Raw genomic sequence first — 22,241 nt, forward strand, 5'->3', positions numbered from 1 at the left:
GCGACAGGACTTGATCTAAACGCGCCTGTAGCAAGCCGAAGGAAAGCATGATGTACACTATCCAGCATTTTAAGCACGGTTTGACGAGCTGATGAGTAGGCCACACAACCGTAATCTAAACGGGAGCGAACAAAGGAATAGTAAAAATGTATCATACATGATCTATCGGCTCCCCACTTGGTGTTAGTAAGGACTCGCATCATGTCTAAAATTTTGGAACATTTTGTTTTCAATTCTTTTAAATGTTTGACCCAAGTAAGACGACTATCAAAAATTAAACCTAAAAACTTAACGTAATTAGAGATAGTAATAGTCTCACCGTTCAGAAAAATTTGCGGAATAGAAGGGTTTCGTAGCCGAGAAAAAACTACACATTTTGTTTTTTCGGATGAAAATGTGAAACCAGTAATCCTGGACCAAGCTTCTAGGTGATATATAGTGTTCTGCAGTAGTCTCTCTGCTGTGGGTGCCGAACGGCTTGCAATGTAGATAGCAAAGTCGTCAGCGAATAGAGAGCATGAGACAGGAGCCTGAACACATTTGGTAATATCATTTATGGCTACAGAAAATAAGGTGGCACTTAATACACTACCTTGGGGCACTCCATTCTCTAAGATGACACTATCTGAGAGCGAATCATCTACACGAACACGAGCCGTTCGGTGATTTATGAATCCCCGGATAAAAGCAAGCATATTGCCCTTGATTCCCCATTTTTGGAGAGTGTTAAGAATACCACGTCGCCAGGCTGTATCATACGCCTTTTTTATATCAAAGAAGATAGCGACGAGGTGTTGCCGATTGAGGAAAGCGTTTTGTATGGCTGTTTCTAGTGACACTAAATGGTCAATGGAAGATCGTCCTTGTCGAAAACCACACTGTTCTGGAGATAGAAAGCCATGTTTCTCCAAGTACCATGTAAGTCTGCGGTTTACCATTCTCTCCATTATTTTACACAAAACGCTTGTTAATGAAATAGGGCGATAGCTTGAGGGGTTCTTCTGGTCTTTACCAGGTTTTAGTACTGGTATAATAAATGCTTCTGACCAGCCGGGTGGGAAGACTTGTTCGGAGAATAAACCGTTGAAAATATTCAAAAGTTGTTGTAGTGCCAAATTAGGAAGGTGTGAAAGCATGGAAAGGCGAATGTTGTCCGGTCCAGGGGAAGTGTCCCGTGAATTTTTAAGTGCATGTAACAATTCTTTAAATACGAATGGAGTGTTTAATTCACCAACCGAATCACCAATGTTTAACGACAACACCTCCATTTGTATCTTGTACCGTTGAAAATCGTAATTATATGATGAGGTGAGAGACACCGAGCGGAAAGATTTTGCTAGACTATTTGCCACTTCCGAGGATGATGAAAGGAGTTCTCCTTCATCAATAAGACCAAGAATAGATTGTTTCGGTGATCCGAAGATTGCACGAATTTTCTTCCATACAGTAGACGTGGAAGTAGTGCGCGAGATAGTGCTCACGTATTTCGTCCATGAATTCCTCTTAGCGTCCAAGAATACTCGACGGCACACCGCTCTAGCCCTGCGGTATAAATTTAGATGTTCTGTTGTGGGCCTACGATTAAATTTACGTAGTGCCTGCCGTCGATTCCTAATAGCAATTTTGCATTCATCGTTCCACCATGGAACGAAAGGACGTCTAGGATTACCCGATGTTTGTGGGATATACCTGTTGGCATTCTTAAGTATCATGGACGTAAAAGAAGAATATTGGTCGAGGATGTTCGCTCCATCGTCATACTGAGATTGGAATGCTTTACAGTATCCGTTCCAATCTGCCTTTTCAACAATCCATCTCCGTGGCATTCTTTTAATCTCGCAGTCTACACCGAAACTAATAATAATTGGTCTATGATCACTGCCGTGATAGTCATCACAAATCGACCAATTAAAATGAGGGAGTACATTCGGTGAGCATATGGAAAGATCAAGGTTAGATACAGCACCAGTTGATAAGGACATAAATGTGTGTGATCCATTATTCAGTAGGCAAAGGTCAAAATCTTGTCTCAATCTGTTTATCATATTTCCTCGAGTGGAGCAGAAGGTTGAGCCCCAGGAAATATGATGGGCATTGAAGTCTCCTACTATTAACGATGGAGATGGTATTTGTGTAAGGAGATTTGAGACGTCTAAAGCACTGAACACAGTGTTCGGTGAGAGATACAGATTGCAGATATGCAATTTGAAGGGAATAGTGACCTTTACTGCAATAGCAGGAATGACAGTGGTTAGTTGAATTCTTGTAGCTGACACCCCATTCTTCATGAAAATCGCTACTCCACCACTCTCCCTACTGTCTACTAGGCAGTCGTATCTCTCGCAGAAGTATCCTCTAAATGTAATTCGGTCATGTTGTAGGAGGTGAGTTTCCTGGAAACACATGATTAGTGGATCATGTGTGTGCGCCAGTACTCTAATATCTTCAATGCGGGACCGAATACCTCTAACATTCCACTGAATAATGTTCATAAGTGTAAAAAGCAAATAAAAAAATGAATTTCGGAAACTAAATAAAAATTAGTTGTACGTGATTCGGTTTTTCTTTTTTGAATTTTTTATTTTAAAGAACTCCGATGCCCTAGGGTCGGGTGGTTCTTCAACCATATCCTCCAGTATATGAGGAGATGGTGGAGGAGATTTATTTGAATGGGATGCTGAAGTTGACATCCCAGAAGAGATAGTTACATGGGTTCCCTTTATGGGGAGCTTATTAGGTGGCTTACTGCCAGCTGTGATAGTCGCTATTCGTGGCGGTACGATTTTGGGAATAGGAACTTTCGTATGTATCATACTGTTTGATTCACTAGCTGCGATGGAGGACTTTTTATTCATTTTTGTCAGCTCTGAGATAGTGGCTGTAAGTGAAGCTACTTGTTCAGATAGCATCTGAACAAGTTTTTTAAGCTCATTGCAGGATCCGCACTGCTGATTATTAGCATTTGTAGGAATTTGTTTAGTTGTAGCGGTGGCAAAAGATACGTCTGGTTTAACCAGGTTCCGTGAGTTGTTTATCTTTTTATATTCTCTACGTGCAGCCGGAAAAGATAGTTTTTGCTCCGTACAGATTTTGAGAATTGCCTTTTCTTCTTTAAAAGTTGGGCAATCTCGGGAGCGGGCTGTATGTGGACCACTGCAGTTTGCACATTTTTCACTTTCTTCGCAGTTAGTGTCGTTGTGACCTTCTTTACCACATCGAGCACAGATCTCAGTTTTCGTGCAAGATGTTGTAGTATGACCAAAACCTTGGCATCTGAAACATCGCCGTGGGTTGGGTATGAATGGTCGTACCCGAACCGAGAGGTAACCCACTTTGATCTTTTCTGGTGGAACAGGGAGACTGAATGTTAATATAAGAGACGGTGTCGGTTCTTCTGTTCCGTTCTGCCGTTTCATTATACGTTTCACCTCAACAACATCTTGGTGGCACAGCTCGTCAACTATTTCAGAGATATCTATATCCAGAAGGTCTCTACAAAAAATTACACCCCGGCTCGTATTTAGCGTTTTGTGGCATTCTGCGCTTATATTTATGCCACCCATACTACGGAGACGTAAGATAGATCGACTCTGCTCATCGTTGAATGTTTCAACCAGAATCGATCCGTCGCGTAATTTCCTGATATTCTTCGGGGAGCCACTTGCACCTGTTATGGTTTTGTTTATTAAAAACGGTGAGACCTTTTGAAGGGAGCCACCTTCCTGACTATTTTTGAGAACAACGAATCTGATATTTTTATATTTTGATTTTAAGAAATTCTGTTCAGTAGGACTTTTATCCTCGTCAGACGAAGCTGATCGAGGTCTCTTCGCAAGACTTAAAATGGTGGTTTTTTCAGATGGACCACCAACCATCATAGTGTTTATTATTGGAACTGAAATTTTGGTCCCACGAGTACCGGCGAAAAATGGACCACTCCAGCAGAGCGCACGCGTACTGGAGCTAGAGCTAAATACAACTGGGTTCGCCCTGGTGCCCAGAGGACATCGTTCGAGACTCACTACGTAGAGCCATTCACCCATCGGCACGATTTGTTCCCACCTTGGGTTACGGTTGCGTTTCGTAAGATGTCGCAACACCACCGAGTGTAAATGTAAGAAATATCAGTGTAGGTTGTTGTTGTGTAATTGTGTATGTGTGTATGTTGTAATTTATGTAGTGTTCTTGGTGTAGTATATGTGTAAAATGTAAAGTGTTCCGCAGCTCATTGTATAGTGGGAAGAAAAGCTGCGGAGGCTAGGCCCGTGGGGACGCCAACCCCCAAAGTCTTAAAGAATAAGACTCCCCGTCGGGGGATAGAAAAATTGTATTTGTAGATCTGTAATGTACGCAAAAAAGCAATTCAAGAAATGGTATCACACTTAGAGAAACATTAAAAAGTTTTTTGTCTATCAGTGTAAACAAAGCCATTAAAGCAAAAGCCCTTTTGTTTTATTTCTATATGCTTTCGTATAAAATTTATTTTACAACAAAATGTTTAGTTAAAAGTCTGAAGATGTTTCTACAAAACTTTGTCCAATTTTTATACATGAAATACAAAGGCAAGAGTCAGTTTTTTTTTTTTTAATTTTACTCACTATTCTATCTTACAGAACTTGATTTAGTAATAGAATCAAAAAATTACTTCAAAAAAAATAATAATAAAATTACACTCTACTTAAGCTCTACTGCTCTCTTAGTGATGGAGTGATCTGGATAAATTTAAGCTTAAAACCATCCCAAAATTTCGGTGAAAGCATTGATAAAAGAATGATTCAGATTAGCTTATTAGTTCTTGAGTCTTTTTTTTAATATCAGTTCTTAATGGACATTGTGATCATGATGATTAGATCATCTCTAAATTTTGTGGGGATTCAAAATCCTGATATGCTTCATAATTGAGATGGAGAAAATGACTTCCAGCAACATTTGAACTGATTTTTTTTTTTTAAACAACTTCTTCAGACACAAAAAGAAACTTTATAGCATACAAGTTCAGGTCCTTTACTCCCCAAGCACTGTTCCTTATTGCTCCTTCACTTAATAACAATATATTATAAAAATTGCAATTTAAAATTAAAAATATTATTTAAAAAAATAAGTTTTAGTCCAAATGATCAAAAAAGTTTGAAAATGGTCATTAGTTGGGTTCACATTTGTCTCTAATCATTCTAGACCCTTGGCCTTAAATTAACAAAAATTAAAGTATTATGATATTGAAACTGTTCTTTATTTTAAATACATTTGTTGATTAGGGACAGGTATGAAATCATATATTGCCTAGCTTTTGGTCATCTAGCCCAATCCCCATAACTCCTTTCATATACAAAAATTAAATATTGTGGTACTCAAACTATTGTTTTTCAAAACATGTTCTATCTTTAGGGCCAGTCAGAAAATGTAATAATAGGTTCCCTTGGCCACAAACTTCACAGCCACCCAGCCCCAACTAGGGTTGTGTCTACTTCATGTACTGGAATGTGTTATTCAAACTCATTTTTTTTTTTTTTTTTTATTTCAAATTATAAAAAATCTTTTCTTTCAGTTATCTGGTTTTGATAATCAGGCTCCTCTGTAACGTAACATGTTATTAATTAAAAATTAAGATTAGGCACAGCTACAAGACAAAGGGGTCTTTCCTCCCCATATTTCAAGATTAAAGAACAGAGTAAAAATTTTTTTCTTTAACTTTAATTTTTTGGTTTGATAATTGTTTAATTTAGGACTTGTGTAAAATATCAAGTTTGAAAGAGTTTATAGAGTTTAATTAGATTGGTACAATGTGTGTTGATCAAAGAATGAATGACCATGTTACAGTAGGATATACTTCTATTAGCTGCTGTCATAGAACTGGGGCAGATGAGACTGAACTTACAAAATATGTTGAACGTAAAAGTTAATTAAAGGAATGGTTAGGTAACAGTTTGTTGAAAATTAATGACTTCATACATTAATATTGAAACCAACTTATTATCTGGTAATTTGATTTAGACTGCAAAAATACCACTCCATTTAATTCATAGGGTATGAAATTTTTGCAGAACACAGTATTCAATATGGGACAAGGTATATAATTATTTATCTGGATTTGATGTTTTTATTTTATAAATAAATAATAAAAATTAGTGCAAACAACTCATTTTACAACTTAGGTTGTTACAGTGTTCTGGATAATATGATAATGGACATTTTTGAGGCATCAAGGAGAATTGAGAAACATAATGATTCGTGATTGATAATCCTGTATTCCTTATCAGCTCTTAACAAAGACCATTGTATCAAAAAATGTTATTATTAAAAGATTTATTTTCCTTTAAAATAATAATGTTTTCCAGTTACATGAACTCTTAGTTTGAACCAATTTCATGCAGGAATATATTTTATAAGGCTACCACCATAGAAATATGTAGTTGGTTTATATATAGAATAATATACAAGTAAGATGCATTAGTTTAAAAAGCGATTATCTGAAGTAATTGTTATAGTAATTACCTAACACTAGTACTTGAATAATGTATGTTTAATTTTTAGGTTCATGATGTAGAATTTGGTCCTATGGAGCAGATTCTTAATGAATCTATACCTGCTGCTGCAAAACTTATTAAACAAAATAAAGCAAGACACCTTGGAATTTCAGCATATCCAATACCTCCTATGTGTGAAATTATTGAAAAATCTACCATTCCTATAGAAGTTATCATATCATATTCACGAGATTTAATATTTGATAACACTTTACAAGAATATATTCCGTTCTTTGAGGTAATTTTTAAATAAAATTTTATTTTTTAAACAAACTAAAAAGGAAGAAGTTCTCAATTTAGTCTAAATGATTCTTATTTATATTCACACTTACTATCAACTGGAACAATTTTAATTTTTTTTTTTCTAAAGAAAGTTTCAATCTCATTATAAATTTTATTGCGGTAAGTAGAAGATTTTTTTTTGTTTTATTAAAAATTACATTATCTACATTGATGATTCATAAAGACTGCTTTTTTATTTTATTTTTTGCTTAATATTGGACTAATATAATGTAATGATATCATTCATATATTCAGACTTCAAAAATTAAAAAAAAAATAAATCCAAGGTTAAAAAAATCTGATATGGACATCACATGACTTCCTTTACACCTATTAAATTACATAAATATTTTTATTACATATTTTTTTCTTTTCTTTTTTGTTGTTATTGAATTATTATTTATTGTAAAATTTTTTTATAATCTTAGGTTAATAATTATTAATAAATCAATATATTTAAATAAAAAAAAAGGAAATTAAGTCAATTTCTCACTGATGTGCTTCCTCCCTAATTAAAATCTTATTGGGCTATAACTGTGAAACCAATGAAAATAAGTACCACTTAGGTTAAATTGTTGGAAAGCTCTCAATGAGGGCTTATTACTACTGTAGTTAAAAAAAAAGTCCAAAATTCAATTTTTTTTATTTATTTTGGGCTTTTTTGGACACCTTTTGTCCAGTCGATTGCAATCAAAAGGGGAGGTACACAACTAGATGTTACAACAGTCCTAAATCCAAAATTTCAACATTCTACAGCTAATCGTCTTTGAGTTATGTGAGATACCTACGTATATACAGACATCACAGTGAATTTAGTCAAAATGGATTCAGGGATGGTCAAAATGGATATTTCTGTTGAAATCTGAAAACCGAAATTTTTCATGATTACAATACTTCCTTATAATTAAATATTCTCCCTACATTATTTTTACTTCCTTGTACGAAGTAAAGGAAGTATTCTGATCGCGAAAAATTTTAATTTTCAGATTTCTTCAGAAATATCCATTTTCAACATCCCTGAATCTATTTTGACTAGTTTTGGCATGACATTTGTACATACGTACGTATGTACATAACTCAAAAACAATTAGCCGTATGATGTTGAAATTTTGCATTTAGAACTTTTATAACATGTACATGAGTACCTCCCCTTTTGATTGCAACCGACTGAACGAAAACTGTCCAAAAAAGCCCAAAATCCCCAAAAATTTGGATTTTGGACTTTCTTAACTGCAGTAATAAGCCCTTGTTAAGAGCTTTTCAATGATATATCATAGGTGGTATTTCATTGGTTCCAGAGTTATAACCAAATAAAATTTTAATTATTAAATATTTGTATCTTAGAAGGGGAAAGCACATCGGTTCAAATCAGACCGCATCTACATTTTTTAACTTTTTTTTTTAATCTAAATATATTGATTTATTAATAATTTATTAACCTGTGATTGTAAAAATTTACAATAAATAATTATTCAATAATATAAAAAAAATATGAAACAGAATCAGAAGTTATTAGTGAAATAAAATTTTTTTATGAGGTAAGCAAATGGTTAGTGGATGTTTATTTAATTTTGAATTAACTTACAAAATTCAAAATACTTGGTTTACAAAAAAAGGAATATCAGGGTGTTAAAGCTATTTAATATTTGATAATCTATTTAATATGTGAAGATTGGCCTTGTACTTCAACCATGAGACTATCAATATTGACGAAAAAGAATAATCACATAGAATTTTCAAGGTTTTAGATTCCTGTCAGAATCTTTGATTTATTGTATTTCATCCTTGAAAGAATGTATTGTATTTCATTTTCTGTTTACACTTATAAATGCTGCTGAAAAGTCAAATGATTTTTCTTGAAAAGGTGCGTAAACTTGTGTGTTTTTCTTCCACATAATAAAATTTACAAAAATCTGTCAAATCAATGTTGTTAAATTGTGATTTTTGCACTAAATCTGCCGGAAGCTGAATAAGTTCCATCTGCAAGTTTTCTGACACATTATTTACATCAGCATCCTTTAGTCGAGCAAATATAGCAAATGTGGAGTCTTCGTTTTAGAAGTCAGCAAATTTTGTATTAGATTGCTCTATTAGTGTCTTCAGTTCATCTTCGTAACAATTATAAGGGATATTTTTATGAGTTTATAGAATAGGAAAAAGATAATTTTTAGCTCTTATTTGACTTTCCAACAATCTTAGTGTATTACAAAAAGTTTTGACATATCCATGCAGCTCATGAACCAATTGTCCTTGTTTTTGGAATTTAAGATATAGTTTGTTTAGGCAACTTATGACATTTACAAGGAGTGCTCTTAAATCACACAGTTGTTCATCATCTTTTACTCTGTTAATTTTGTTTCCTTTTATGTCCATAAAATCTGCAATCTCTTATCTCAGATCGTAAAATCATTTTAACATTTTACCTTTTCTTAGTCACCTCACTTCACAATTGTAAAGCACATCTTCATAGTCCAAAAACCAAATTTAACCATTTGGTTGTGTTCAACCCTTGGCAATTCCATAGGGGTTGATGTTTATTCCATTGGAATTTTCCTGGCAGGTTTTATGGGTGGTTTGCCATTGCCTTCCTATGTGGTTAATTGAAATCCAAGTACCAAATAACACCACCATGCATGCAGTCTAGCATGCAAATCTATATAAAAGCCTTTACAAGGATTAGAACCTTAGAACGCCCAACTGATTTTGGGCTGACAAGTTCTAACTACTAGACTAACCCAGCTGGTAATCCAAAAATAAGTTCCCAAATACTGTTTAAATAAGGAATAATTAAGTGCGTATGACTTAATAAAGTTAATACTGACTACTAAACTTCTGTAAAATTTGTGAATTTAATTGATTTTGTTGGTGGATAATGCAGTGAAAATTTGTTAAATTTTCTGGATGGTTCTACTGTTCTTTCATGAACTATTCCAATAAAATCCTTCCATTCGCCAACCAATGCAGAGGCTCCATCAACGTATACGCTAGATAGTGAACTTCATTTAAGCCCAAATTTGTCAAAGGCTGTGTTGGCTATTTCAAATATATCTTCACCAGTAATTGTTCATTTTATCAGTCAAAGCACCAGTAATTCTTCTGTGATGTTGGAATCCTTATCAGCTTGAATAAATTTTGTTAGTTGTGCCATGGCGAAAGCATTAGTCCTTCATCGAAAGCAGTTGAAAATCCTCCAGTTTAACAGTCTTCTTTTTTAAACTATTTTTGATATTATCAGTCATAATTTTCATATGTTGATAAACAGTACATCTCAACAAATTAATAATTTTGAAGCCTTTTTCTTTTCAGAACCTATTACATTAGCAACATCCATCAGACATTCTTTTATAAATTCTCCTTCATCAAATCACTTAGAATGCTTAGCAACTTTTTCACTTACCACAAAGCTGGCCTTAACAATTCTGTGGTACTGTGTTCTTTGCTTATTTGATACTAGATACCCAAGTTCTTCTTCAACTTCTCTATTTCATCTTTTTGTAGTTATCAATCAGTTTTTGGTGATCAGCATGTCTTTAAATAAATTGTCTCTTCAAAGTTGTATCTTTTGTTGACATACAGATTTGTTGCACAGCAAACAGACAAACTTATTCAAAATAAAATAATAATCCTCTGTTCAACTGTCCTGAAATTAATAATTTTCTGTATCTTATTTCTTTTTTTGACATAACTTGTGACATTGTTCCAGATTTATAAGCAATGTTCAAAACTATTAAACAAAACTGTCTTCTACTCTGCAGGCACTGAACAAAACACAATATCAATACAGGCACTGAATAAAGCACAACACCAATGCAAGTATCGAACTGACATGTAGTATGTTCACACATCCCAGTAGACAAAGTGAGAAAGAAGGTGGGAGAAAACACACGTGTGTTTTGGGCAGATAATTTGACATCAGCTTAATGTGAGTTAGTAGAACACATTGTGTTTTCTCCCACCATGAACCAGACTGTGCTGAAATAGATTAGGGCTGGATCCGGCCTGTTGGGGTTATTTATATGAGACTTACAGTAATGAATCATAAATAAAATTAAAGAGTAACTCTAACAGATTTTTCCCTACAAATGTTCAATATGAGCACCTTATATCACACAGCACACATCTCATCGATAGGAGAGTTTGTCCCATACTTTAACTGGTATGTCTGAAGTAATGGAAGTGACAGCTTCATCAATTTTATGCCTGAAATCAAGTAGCTCAGTAGGTAGCAGAGGCACACACACACACACACAAGATCTTTTATAAAACCCAAAATGAAAAAAAAATCACATGGGGTCAGATAGATGAGTTTGGGGGCCATCTCAAACAAGCTCTGTCATTATTGGGTCTCTGTCGATCTATCCAGCAATTAGTGAAAACATCATTCAGTCAGTCTCATACAGAGTTTGTTATGCCATTGAGGAGGTGCACCATCTTGTTACACTAAATAAAATTCTCTTGTTCATCTTCCAGTTGATGTATTATAAAAAAAATACAATCATGAAAATCATCATCTTCAAACTGCCACATTTTGATTAGGAAGTCAGCACTCACAGCATAGTCAGTAGGCTTCAAAGCCTGTAACAGCTGTCAAAGGTATTTGAACACATGTGCAAGCAGTATTTTCTGAAAACATTTCACACTGGCATTGCTAGTCTTTTCTTTTTCCTGTTTAGTCTCTGGTAACTACCGTTCAGATATTACTTCAGAGGATGAATGAGGATGATTTGTATGAGTGTAAATGAAGTGTAGTCTTGTACATTCTCAGTTCGACCATTCCTGAGATGTGTGTTTAATTGAAACCCATCCATCCAAGAACACCGGTATCCACAATCTATTCAAATCCGTATAAAAATAACTGACTTTACTAGGACTTGAACGCTGAAACTCTTGACTTCCATTGATAGTCTGTTGCTAGTCTTCCTAACAGATATTTCAGGACTGTACAGGAAAGACTCCCTGACATGTTCAACCTTTTCTTCAGTCATCCTGTACTCTTTCCTCTATATTCTGTTGTTTCAAACTGACTATACTATCAACAAATGTTATTGACATTTAGAGGATCACAATTAAACTTTGTACAGAATGTACATTGAACTCACTACAGATCACATTTAGCAAACTGCAAAACACAGTTCAAGAGTTGCCATCTTTGCTAGTAGCACTGTCAAACAGAAAGATATGGAATCAACCTTTGGCCATATATGTAACTAAAACTGACCTGTTTACTGTCGAGTCTAGCCTTAAATCAACACTTCTCCACCTCATCTATATATTATTAACAAATTAAAAACCTGCATTCTTTTTTGTATACTCTATAAAAATTTGATAAAATGTATTGTTTTTAATTTAGTTATCATAATTTTATTTTAGTTCATTTCTAAAGAGATAAATCTTATTACTTGCACAAACATTTGGTACAGAATTTTAGTTGAAAGTTAAATAATTGCTTTTAAGTAATAATCACACTCACTTGCACATGAATTAACACAAAGATGTATTTTACCCTAAAACCTAACAAGTAAATATTGGGTCATTTATTTATCTAGGCAATAATTCAATGAGATTGGTGAAGTACTATATTGAGATTTTTTTATTAATATTAATAACCTCAGTATAACGCATGTCTCTTCAACCTTTAAATTTTGGCTGGTATGATAATTGAAATCATTCTCCGATTTTATTGTTTTTAGAATTTTTCTCTGATCACCAAATTTAAGTTGATTTTGTTTATTTTAATAGCTAAAGTAATTGTTTTGGGGAATTGTCATTCTTTATTACCAGTGGATGGCTGCAGGTGATTATGTACTTTACCTACATTCTTTATTCATGACCAACATTCTTCACATGGGGATACTGATAATTTTGATTTTAGTATTATCCATACTATTGTTATATCAGGTAAAACATATTGAAAAAAGTTATGAAAAAAACCAAAGGTTTTTACAATTATTGAAAATTATTAACTATGGATTCCACTGAATAATTTTGAAAAAATGTTTTAGCATTTATAAATATTTTACTTTACGTGATTATAAAAAACATTAAAAAGTTTTTGTAAACATAATAATTTTATCGCTGTTAATTGATCAATTTTTTTTTTCAGACAAGAAATATTGGAATCATCAATGCTGCTATTACAGGAATGGGCATATTAACACTAGAAGGACCTCCTGCTTGGCATCCAGCTAGTCCAGAATTAAAAGCCATATGCAAACAGGCTGCAGAGTATGCTAAGGTTATTTACTTAACAATTTCCTTTTATTTAATCATTATCACCTTCTTATGAGTTGAAGACTGCTTTTAATAATTGGAGTCCATTTCAAGGAACCCACCAGGTTGATCTAGGAGTGAAATCATCATCGCAAATCAACTAATTTTGAAGTCAAGAGTTATAAGGTTCAAATCCTAGTAAAGGCAGTTACTTTTATATGGATTCGAATACTAGATCGTAGATACTGGTGTTCTTTGGTGGTTGGGTTTCAGTTAACTATACATCTCAGGAATGTTCAACCTCAGATTGTACTAAGACTACACACTTCACTTACAATCATTCATATCATCCTCTGAAGTAATTCCTTACTGTGGTTGCAGAGAGTAAACAGAAAAAGAAACTAAAAATAATTAATTCAATATTTATTAAGCCCATTTCTTAGTTGTTCCACCATTAATTATACAATTTTTATGATTTCCAGATTTTGTTTTACATTATCGCATAAATAAATAACCATTAATTTTTCTAATTAGAAAAACACAGCCATGCAAAATACATTTATAAAACAAAATTATTTTTAAACAAACCCTTTATCTACAAGAATTAAAACTTCTACTTATACAAAGTATGAAATATGCTGAAAATGTCCATAATTAAATAATTTAAACTTCAAAGGGTGAATCCTAACATGATACAAAATTAAACACCTGGGCAAATTATTGTTCAAAAAATATTATGAATTATTATGATTATTATATGTTATTTATTTAAATATTAAAACACACGTTTTTCAAAAATACAAAAATTGATTTTTTTTCTGCCACCTTTTTGAATTTATATTTTGAAATATTTAAACAAGTATCAAATAAGTCTAGTTAATTATTTTGTTATCTTACCTATGAAACTAGAAGCTATGAGTTTAAATGTTGTTATCCTTAACATTCCAAAAATGTTCAAATAACTCCAAACTTACAAACTTATAAAAACAAGATTCTTAATTAACAACCACAACTAAATCATGTAGCTCTTCAAACCCATGAACAACATCAAATATGGAGGGTTACCTCTGTTTTAACTTTTACCTTAAGATATAGTGTGTAGTGTAATCAAGTTAAAAACTGTGTTTTAATTATATTAGATTTAATACTGCTTCTTTGTATTAAATTGATTACAGGTAAAAGGTGTTGAGTTAAGTAAACTGTCAGTGGGGCATTCACTCGAACAACCTGGTGCACATTCATATCTTGTAGGTATGACTGAGAGAAAAATATTAAAGAAAAATCTAAATGCACTCAAAGGTCTTTCAGAAGAAGAAAAATTCATATTAAGAGAAATAAAACAAATGTGAGTGTGTGTGTGTATATATATATATATATACACATTTTTTTTCTGAAATTAATCGTTTTAAGATTCATATTATTCCTCTGTACTGTTATATTATATTTAAATTGCATTAAATAAACCACTTAGTACAGAATGTTGAGATAAGAAATATCTTACCATAATTTTTCATGAAATTACTTTCACAGGATCCCGTATCCTCATTCATAATTGAAATAATTCTGCTATTACATATGAAAAATCAGATGTGGACATCACATGACTTCCTTCTGATTTTTTTCATTTTATTTTTTTATTGTTATTATTGAATTATTATTTACTGTAATTTTTTTATTTACCATCATAGGTTAATAATTATTAATAAATCAATATATTTAAATTAAAAAAAAAAGTTAAAAAAAGAAAGGAATGAAGTCGGATTCGAATCAGTGTGCCTTCCCAAATATTTCATATCCTAGATCCAAATATTTCATTAATTAAAATTTTATTTGGGTATAAGTTTGGAACCAATAAAAATAAGTACCACTTATGACATCATTGAAAAGTTCTCAATGAGAACTTATTACTGCATTTAAGAAAAAGTTCAAAATCCAAATTTTTTGGATATTGGACGTTTTTGGTCAAGTCGATTGCAATCAAAAGGGGAGGTGCACAACTAGATGTTACAACAGTCCTAAATCCAAAATTTTAACAATCTACAGCTAATCGTTTTTGAGTTATGCAAGATACATACATACAGAAGTCATGCTGAAACTAGTCGAAATGGATTCAGGAATGATCAAAATGGATATTTCCATTGAAAAATGAAAACCGAAATTTTTCGCGATTACAATACTTCATTTACTACTTCGTATGACGAAGTAAAAATTTAAAAATAAAAATAAACTAATGAAAATTGTGTACTAATTTACACAACAGCTGCTACCTGTTGCAGTTTTTAAAGGATGTTTGAGGAACACAGTCTTATAAAAACTTAAGTAGATAGCAGCATTCATGTAAATTAATACACAATTTTCATTATTTTTATTTTTAGATTCTTATTAAGTAATAATTAAATTATTTCAATTATGACTGAAGATGCAGGATCCTGGAAATATACTTTTATGAAAAATTAAAATAAGATATGTCTTATCTCAATATTCTAACCTAGATGGTTAAGTAAATAAGTGTGTGTATTAGGTCAAGGCTGATCTAGATATATCACATACATGTTTATACAAACAGTCTCATAATCTTTCTGCTGGTTTATTAATTTGTATTTATCTTTAAATATATGTGTCAACTATGGGATACTGAGAATGTATGATAAGAAGCTTATGTTTGTTTTAACCAAAAATGTAATAAAAATAAAGATTGCTATACAAATATACATTTAGCACATTGACAGAGTTATAACAATACTATTAAAAAAACCTACTTTCCAATTACATTACATTGATACTGTATTTATAATAATTGATAGAGGTCTGACAATATGAATATAATTAAACAGGATGCATTATTTTCCAGAAAATCTATTTCTTTCTCATCACTATTCAGGGGTAGTTTTTGTAATATTAAGCATGTTTTTCCCAAATTCATATTCATTATTTTTTTATATACATTAAATTGTTAAGAAAAAATTGTTTGAATCAGTTACACTTTTTTTCCTTTAAATTGGTCTTGTTCATTACATGTTAACAAAATACCCATGTTATTAGTGTATCTGTAACTGATGTATCTTTTTGGATTGATTTGTTAGTATTCAATTGTTATATCATTGTTATAAGTGAATATGATAAATTATATTGTTTGAGAATGATGATGCTGATGCAAGAATACAATGAAGCATGGTTTGTCATAAGATATAACCACTTTAGAATATCCATATATAATTAATCAAAATTGTCAGTAATAAAATTGATACATCAATATTATTATGGAAAAATTATAAATTAGTTATTCAATCAACTGACAGTAGATACATTTAAACAATCTAATCAATTGTAGTAGTGTTTCACATAGCTTATGACTCTGCCACAATGTTTGTTAACACTATATTCAACTATGGAATCTTTCAGTAGCCTGATCCCTCCTTCATACTTAACTATTTATTCAATTTTTTGTATGAAAGTTATAATTGGAAATGAGGAATTACAAACCATATTCATTCTAGTAGAAACATGTGACTCTGGTAGATACATCTGGCAGAACATGAGTTGGAAAAATTACTTTCTACCAGATGAATGTCAGGTATTCTTATCTATGAACAAAGTAAAATTTTGTTTACTATTAATACAATAAAACTGTACAAGCTCTTTGATAAACTAATACAACATAATTCCTTAATTTAACAAATAATTTCTATCCTTCTATAATTACCTAACTGACAGGACCTAAGTGTAGAAATTCTTAAAAATTTTGACCATAAGTATATATATCTACAATTAAGTAAACAGTATTATTTACAGTCTGATAACATTTTCAGTTAAAAAAACATTACTAACTTTTAGATTGTGTAAGGGTAATTAAAACTCTTTTCTAATCTGTTTACTAATCAAATATTTTACAAGTTAAGCTGAGGATTAGGAACAATACAAAATATTAAGTTTTAATTTTTTCTTCTATTGTTTTTGATTTTTATTACCATTAAATCTTGAGGCAGTAAAAATTAGAGATATATAAATCAGCACTTCACTTATAAGCTGAATATTATTATTGTGCTGTTATGGAATTATATTAACTATTCACAGAAGGTGAATAGTTAATATAATTATTGATGAGTTAAAAATTTATTATACATTAAGTGACCAATATTTTTATCTAAGTTGAGATTTTTTTTTGTACACATTTAACACAAAACCTGTCAACTACTAAGTTTCTTCATATCTATAAATATTTCATTGCTAGACAATGAAATATTTTCAATGACATTTTTAGCTAGGAAATACAGTTAGTTTTATACTTTTAGATTTATATCTTAGAATATAGATTCACCACTAGTCTCTTGTAGTTGTTTACACTTCACCTTCTAAACTACCTCTATCAAAGATTTGGTACACATTATAGCGGCAAATTTTGTAGAACTCTACAATAGACAGCAGGCATTGATGTATTGCCCAGCAGAGTAAGTAAGGTATTACCATTATTTATGGTGGTACAATTTGAGTCACATTTACTAGTGCATTATTGAACCCTTGTTGCAATCATGATTGCAGATTGTCATCAGAAATCTATATAATTGAACAAGGGAGAACATATATTTTTAGCATACTAAAGTGATAAATTTCAATCACTTATATCAGTAGCTTGTTACAAATATTCTAGAACACATGTGAAAGTGGTAATAGTCAATTAAAAAATGTTATATTTCTGATTTACTTACGGTTATGTAAAGGTACCATAAAACTAATATCTCTTATTGATTAATAATTTAAACTGTATTTATTTATTTCAGAATATAGATGCATGTTTTTTGTATTATTATGCAACACTGTAGCACTGATTTAACAAACTAAAAATTTTTACATGTAAAATTTCACAGAAACATAATTATTTTGGATTTGATGTTTCAGCTTTTTTAATTCTGGTAAAAATCTTTGTTGGGAAGGAAAAGAAATCTCAGCGTATAAAAAATTTTTGGAAAGTAACAACTCTTGAAGAACTGAATATCTTAATATTAAAATAATATTTTAATAGTCTTTTTTATTTAAATATATTCTTTTTTTTTGTTATTTATCAAGAAGTTTGATTTTAAAAAAAGAACAAATTTCACTCAAAAATTTCATGTATATTACTCAAGAAGCAATGTATAAATAATAAAAATTACAATTGTTATATTATTATTTCTTTTACATGATGTTATGGCCTTTTCTTTAAAATCAGATTTTCTTTGACAACTTACAGATACTATTCACTAGATCTTAGAATTTTACACTACACTCACACCTTGCATTTTGGCAGTATCTTAAAGAATGTTCAGCAAGGCAGCCTGATAAGTTAAAGATCTATTACATATTAAGTGATCAGTATTTTTATCTAATTCAAGAGATTTTTTTATGTAGGTTTAACCCAAAACCTGTCAACTATCTGAGGGTCAATTTTTGACACTGGTATCTTCATATGAGTGTGGGATTGATGATTGATGAACTGATGATTTAGTGCCATATTAAAAAAAGAGAGATTTTAGAAAGAGTTTTGATCATTTAAAGTGTGAATGAAGGAGTTTTAATTTCATAATAAATAATCAAAAAATAAAATTAGTACAAGTGCAGTAGTAAAAGAAACTGTCTGATAAATATAATAAACAAAGAAATATATTGAATTCCATGGTAGTAAATTTGAAAGAGTATAAATTTAGGTACTTGAAAAATGGGAAATGGCTGTGAAAAATGGGAAAAAAGATATATGGTTCAGACAAGTGAACAATGATAAAAGATGTGATTATTCTGAATTTGAAAAAAAATGTAAAAGAAAAGGTTTCTGGAAAATTTATGGTCTGATATGGAAAACAGATGAAGTCTTCAGTGTAAATTGCAGTAGCTCTATGGCTGGCTTGAAATGCTGATAGAAATTGAACTGGGATAAACAAGTTGAATGTGACAGGAGGAGTAGATGAGCATGCAAAGTGTGAAGTAAGTACGCAGAGAAAATTCAACATAAGGAAGTGGGGGGTCACCTGACGAGAAGATGAGTCAAAGCAATTCAACAAAAGCAATCCCTGTCTGGGTTTTCCTTTGGTGGTGACGAGTGTCTTTTTTCGTAATGTAAGACTCAAATTACAAAACATATTTAAATCACATGTATGTGTGATTTACTTATTCCATCATGTACTTAACAGTAGGTGTTAAATATGATTTTCTCTAAACTTAATGCATATTCTTACCCAGTTCATATTATTTACAACCACTTCAAATGTTTGAAAACTCGTTTTCATTGTCAGGTTTCAGCCCATCAAGTGTTTCACAAGTTTTTTGAGATCAATACCAAAATATTCTTGAAACTTGATTATTGTTTCATTAGAAATAAGGCAAATAGCACCACTTTTGCTGTAACCAACATTCTTATACATTTTCATTTAACAGTGCAATAAATTAATAGATTAACTTCATCATACAAAGTTTCATAAAAAAAATAATAAGCCTGTCATATAACAGAAGATTGCATTAAACATCTACAATACTTACAGAATAGTATTAGTTAAATGGGATGTCAAGAAGAGGGAATTTTTTTTCTCAACAAGCAATACTACCACTGAAGGGAAATTTGGTTATTATTTTGATACTAAAATTCCCTTGGCATGGTTGTTATCATTTATTTAACAATGAACATTTTTTTTGTTTTTATTTTTCCTTTTAGATATTTTTTCAATAGCTTTTAAAACTTAAACAATGAAGATGTTTCCAAATTATTTTTTTAATAATTAAATTAATTTTCAAATCAAAAAACAATTCAGTAAACAAACAAAAAAAAGTAGGATCAAATTAACAGTATAGTTTTAACTATAAACATAAATTAAAATACGTTTTTATTGAAATTTCTTCTTATTGATTAAGTATAATAATAATAATAAATAAATAATAATAATAATTTGGATAGGGGTTTTATACTAAATTGTAATGAGGCATTGTCAAGAACAACTAGTGGATTATCTGGTAGGTTCACAATGAAATTTTCTTTCACTATCTTTTGAAATTTGAGAAATTCATATAATCATGGTAATCTTCAGATTTATAGCCCAATTTAAAAATAAGTAAAGTGTTTGATTCAAATCCATCTTCACCACCAGCATTAACAATAATCAATCGCTTTACTTTCAAAATTGATATATTATATCCCTTATTACTCTCATCTGACCAGCCTTTACTTACAGTATAGTATGCATGTAAGTTTCATCAACATAAACTATATTCCAGTCATGTCGATATTGCATTATATGTTGTAACTCTAATAATTTGAATTTCATTCCTTCAAAGAAATAACAACTAATATTTGTAAATTTACTCCATTTGAAGACCAAGTTCTTCAAAAGAATATATTAAGATGACTTGCTTCCTTTGAAATTTATCTCTGCAACTACCTTTCTGTAAACATTTGATAAAGATGGTCTTACCTTTTCTGTAATATGTATCTCATTTATTGTTCATCAAATTTACCGAACATCAATTAAGTTTTACTTTTTTCTGTTAATGTGTGGGATTTGGAATTATGAATTGCCAGTTGTTTAGGATTCACTTATAATTCTCCAGACAAAGGGGTTCACTTATACCCACTGAAATATAGAAATACTGGAATGGGCACTGCCTATGTCCAACGTGAGCGGAAAACGAACGTGAGACAGATAGATTTAGAGGTATAGTTTTCAGTGTCGCGCAGCGCATGCGCATTGTACCTAACGTACCGTCCCTTCAGAAAGTGATTCCATAAAACTTAATTGTAGTTAATATTAAGTGATAAAATCTCATAATTCTATTTAATTAATAGAAAAATTTCAATGCTTATGAATATTAAATAAATGTTGAGTTAATCATTGAATCATATAAATGTTTTTATAAAAACTTTCTACAATAACTTGAATTATGAAAGATAACTTGTGATTTGTGATGAGAGAGATCGTCACAAACTTTTTGAGCGGACTGTAGATAAAGAGAGGTATACCTCTAAATCAGCTATCTTTGTTGGCACGGATTTCTAACGCTAGTGCCCATTCCAGTATTTCTATATTTCAGTGTTTATACCAGTTGCAGACACAGGTTTTTTAATGAAGAAATTTTTAAGCGACAAATCTCTCTTGTTTGTCACAAATTACTTTCCTTCCACCTAATCTGCTTTTAAAATTTGACATTTTTGTATTAAATCACTTGCGAATTAAGCTTCCAGATTACAAAACACAAATTATGCAACTATCAAGTGATTACAGCTGTTATAGAGTTGAATAAAAACCATAAAATGGGAAATTTTTAATATTTAAATTTCCCTGTGTTGAAAGAGCTACTATTGTGCTATTTTGTACTTACTCTATTTTGTTTTAGATAATTGTTATTCTTAAAATGTATGAGGATTTTTGCTATTCCATATTCAATTACTTTTGACTGATCACATAGCCACCCAGGTGAAACCAAGCCCATTCCTGAAAATACACATATTGCATCTGAATCCTATTTTCATTAATTAATAATTGAAACCAATAACTATTCTGTATAACTGTTTCTCACTGTCTGGTTGTTCATTCATTTATATGTAGTTATGTATGCAGTTAATATTTTATTATACCCTTAATACCAGTAGCTATTAAAATTTCAATCTGTGGAAATAACTCCCATCTCTACAAAAAATGCACACAGTTAACATTGCTAATCAGGTTGAACCCTTTTAATTTGATACATATGAAATTTTCAAATTAAACATGGCCTTATTGACTTAATGGAACTGAAAACTGGAAAAGTTTCAGCTAAAAGATGTTTTTCATACATTTGAACTATTCTTACACCAAGTAAATTTATGATCTATATGCACATCCATGAAAAGGTAACAAAATAGCGGACACAAAAAATGAGTGGATTTTGAAAGGAAAGAAATTTTCCTTTCAAAGGTTATGTATGTGTATGCCTCTCCTAAATAAAAAAAACTGTGCATAAGTTTTACACCCTCATTCTAAGAACATGACCTTTTTAAAATACCCATTAAATATTACAACAGATCTCTGAAAAGATAAATGTGGAGTAGCACCATTTGTTTTTATTAATATTTTGCTGTAACTTATAATCTTTATATAAGATATCTTTAATGAAAGAAAATATACTCTACATTCACATCATTTAATATAACCAATCTCTACACATTAATAACATTATAAAAAAACTATCATCTTTATAACTCGTCAACTAATAGAGCACCTCTTGAAT

General features: G+C 31.2%; 1 protein-coding gene across 1 annotated transcript in view; it reads left to right on the forward strand.

Moving 5' to 3' along the window:
* The window catches only part of LOC142319530 (uncharacterized), a 33,434-nt gene extending 15,255 nt beyond the window's left edge, over positions 1-18,179 (forward strand). Inside the window, exons 4-7 of the mRNA XM_075356916.1 lie at positions 6,532-6,762; positions 12,910-13,041; positions 14,192-14,361; positions 17,913-18,179. Coding sequence (XP_075213031.1) covers positions 6,532-6,762; positions 12,910-13,041; positions 14,192-14,361; positions 17,913-17,997 — 618 coding nt within the window. The 3' untranslated portion in view covers positions 17,998-18,179. The remainder of the gene's footprint in view (positions 1-6,531; positions 6,763-12,909; positions 13,042-14,191; positions 14,362-17,912) is intronic.
* Positions 18,180-22,241: the final 4,062 nt, after the last annotated feature.

This window comes from Lycorma delicatula, chromosome 2 (assembly GCF_047948215.1).
Source record: "Lycorma delicatula isolate Av1 chromosome 2, ASM4794821v1, whole genome shotgun sequence".
Taxonomy (NCBI): Eukaryota; Metazoa; Arthropoda; class Insecta; order Hemiptera; family Fulgoridae; genus Lycorma; species Lycorma delicatula.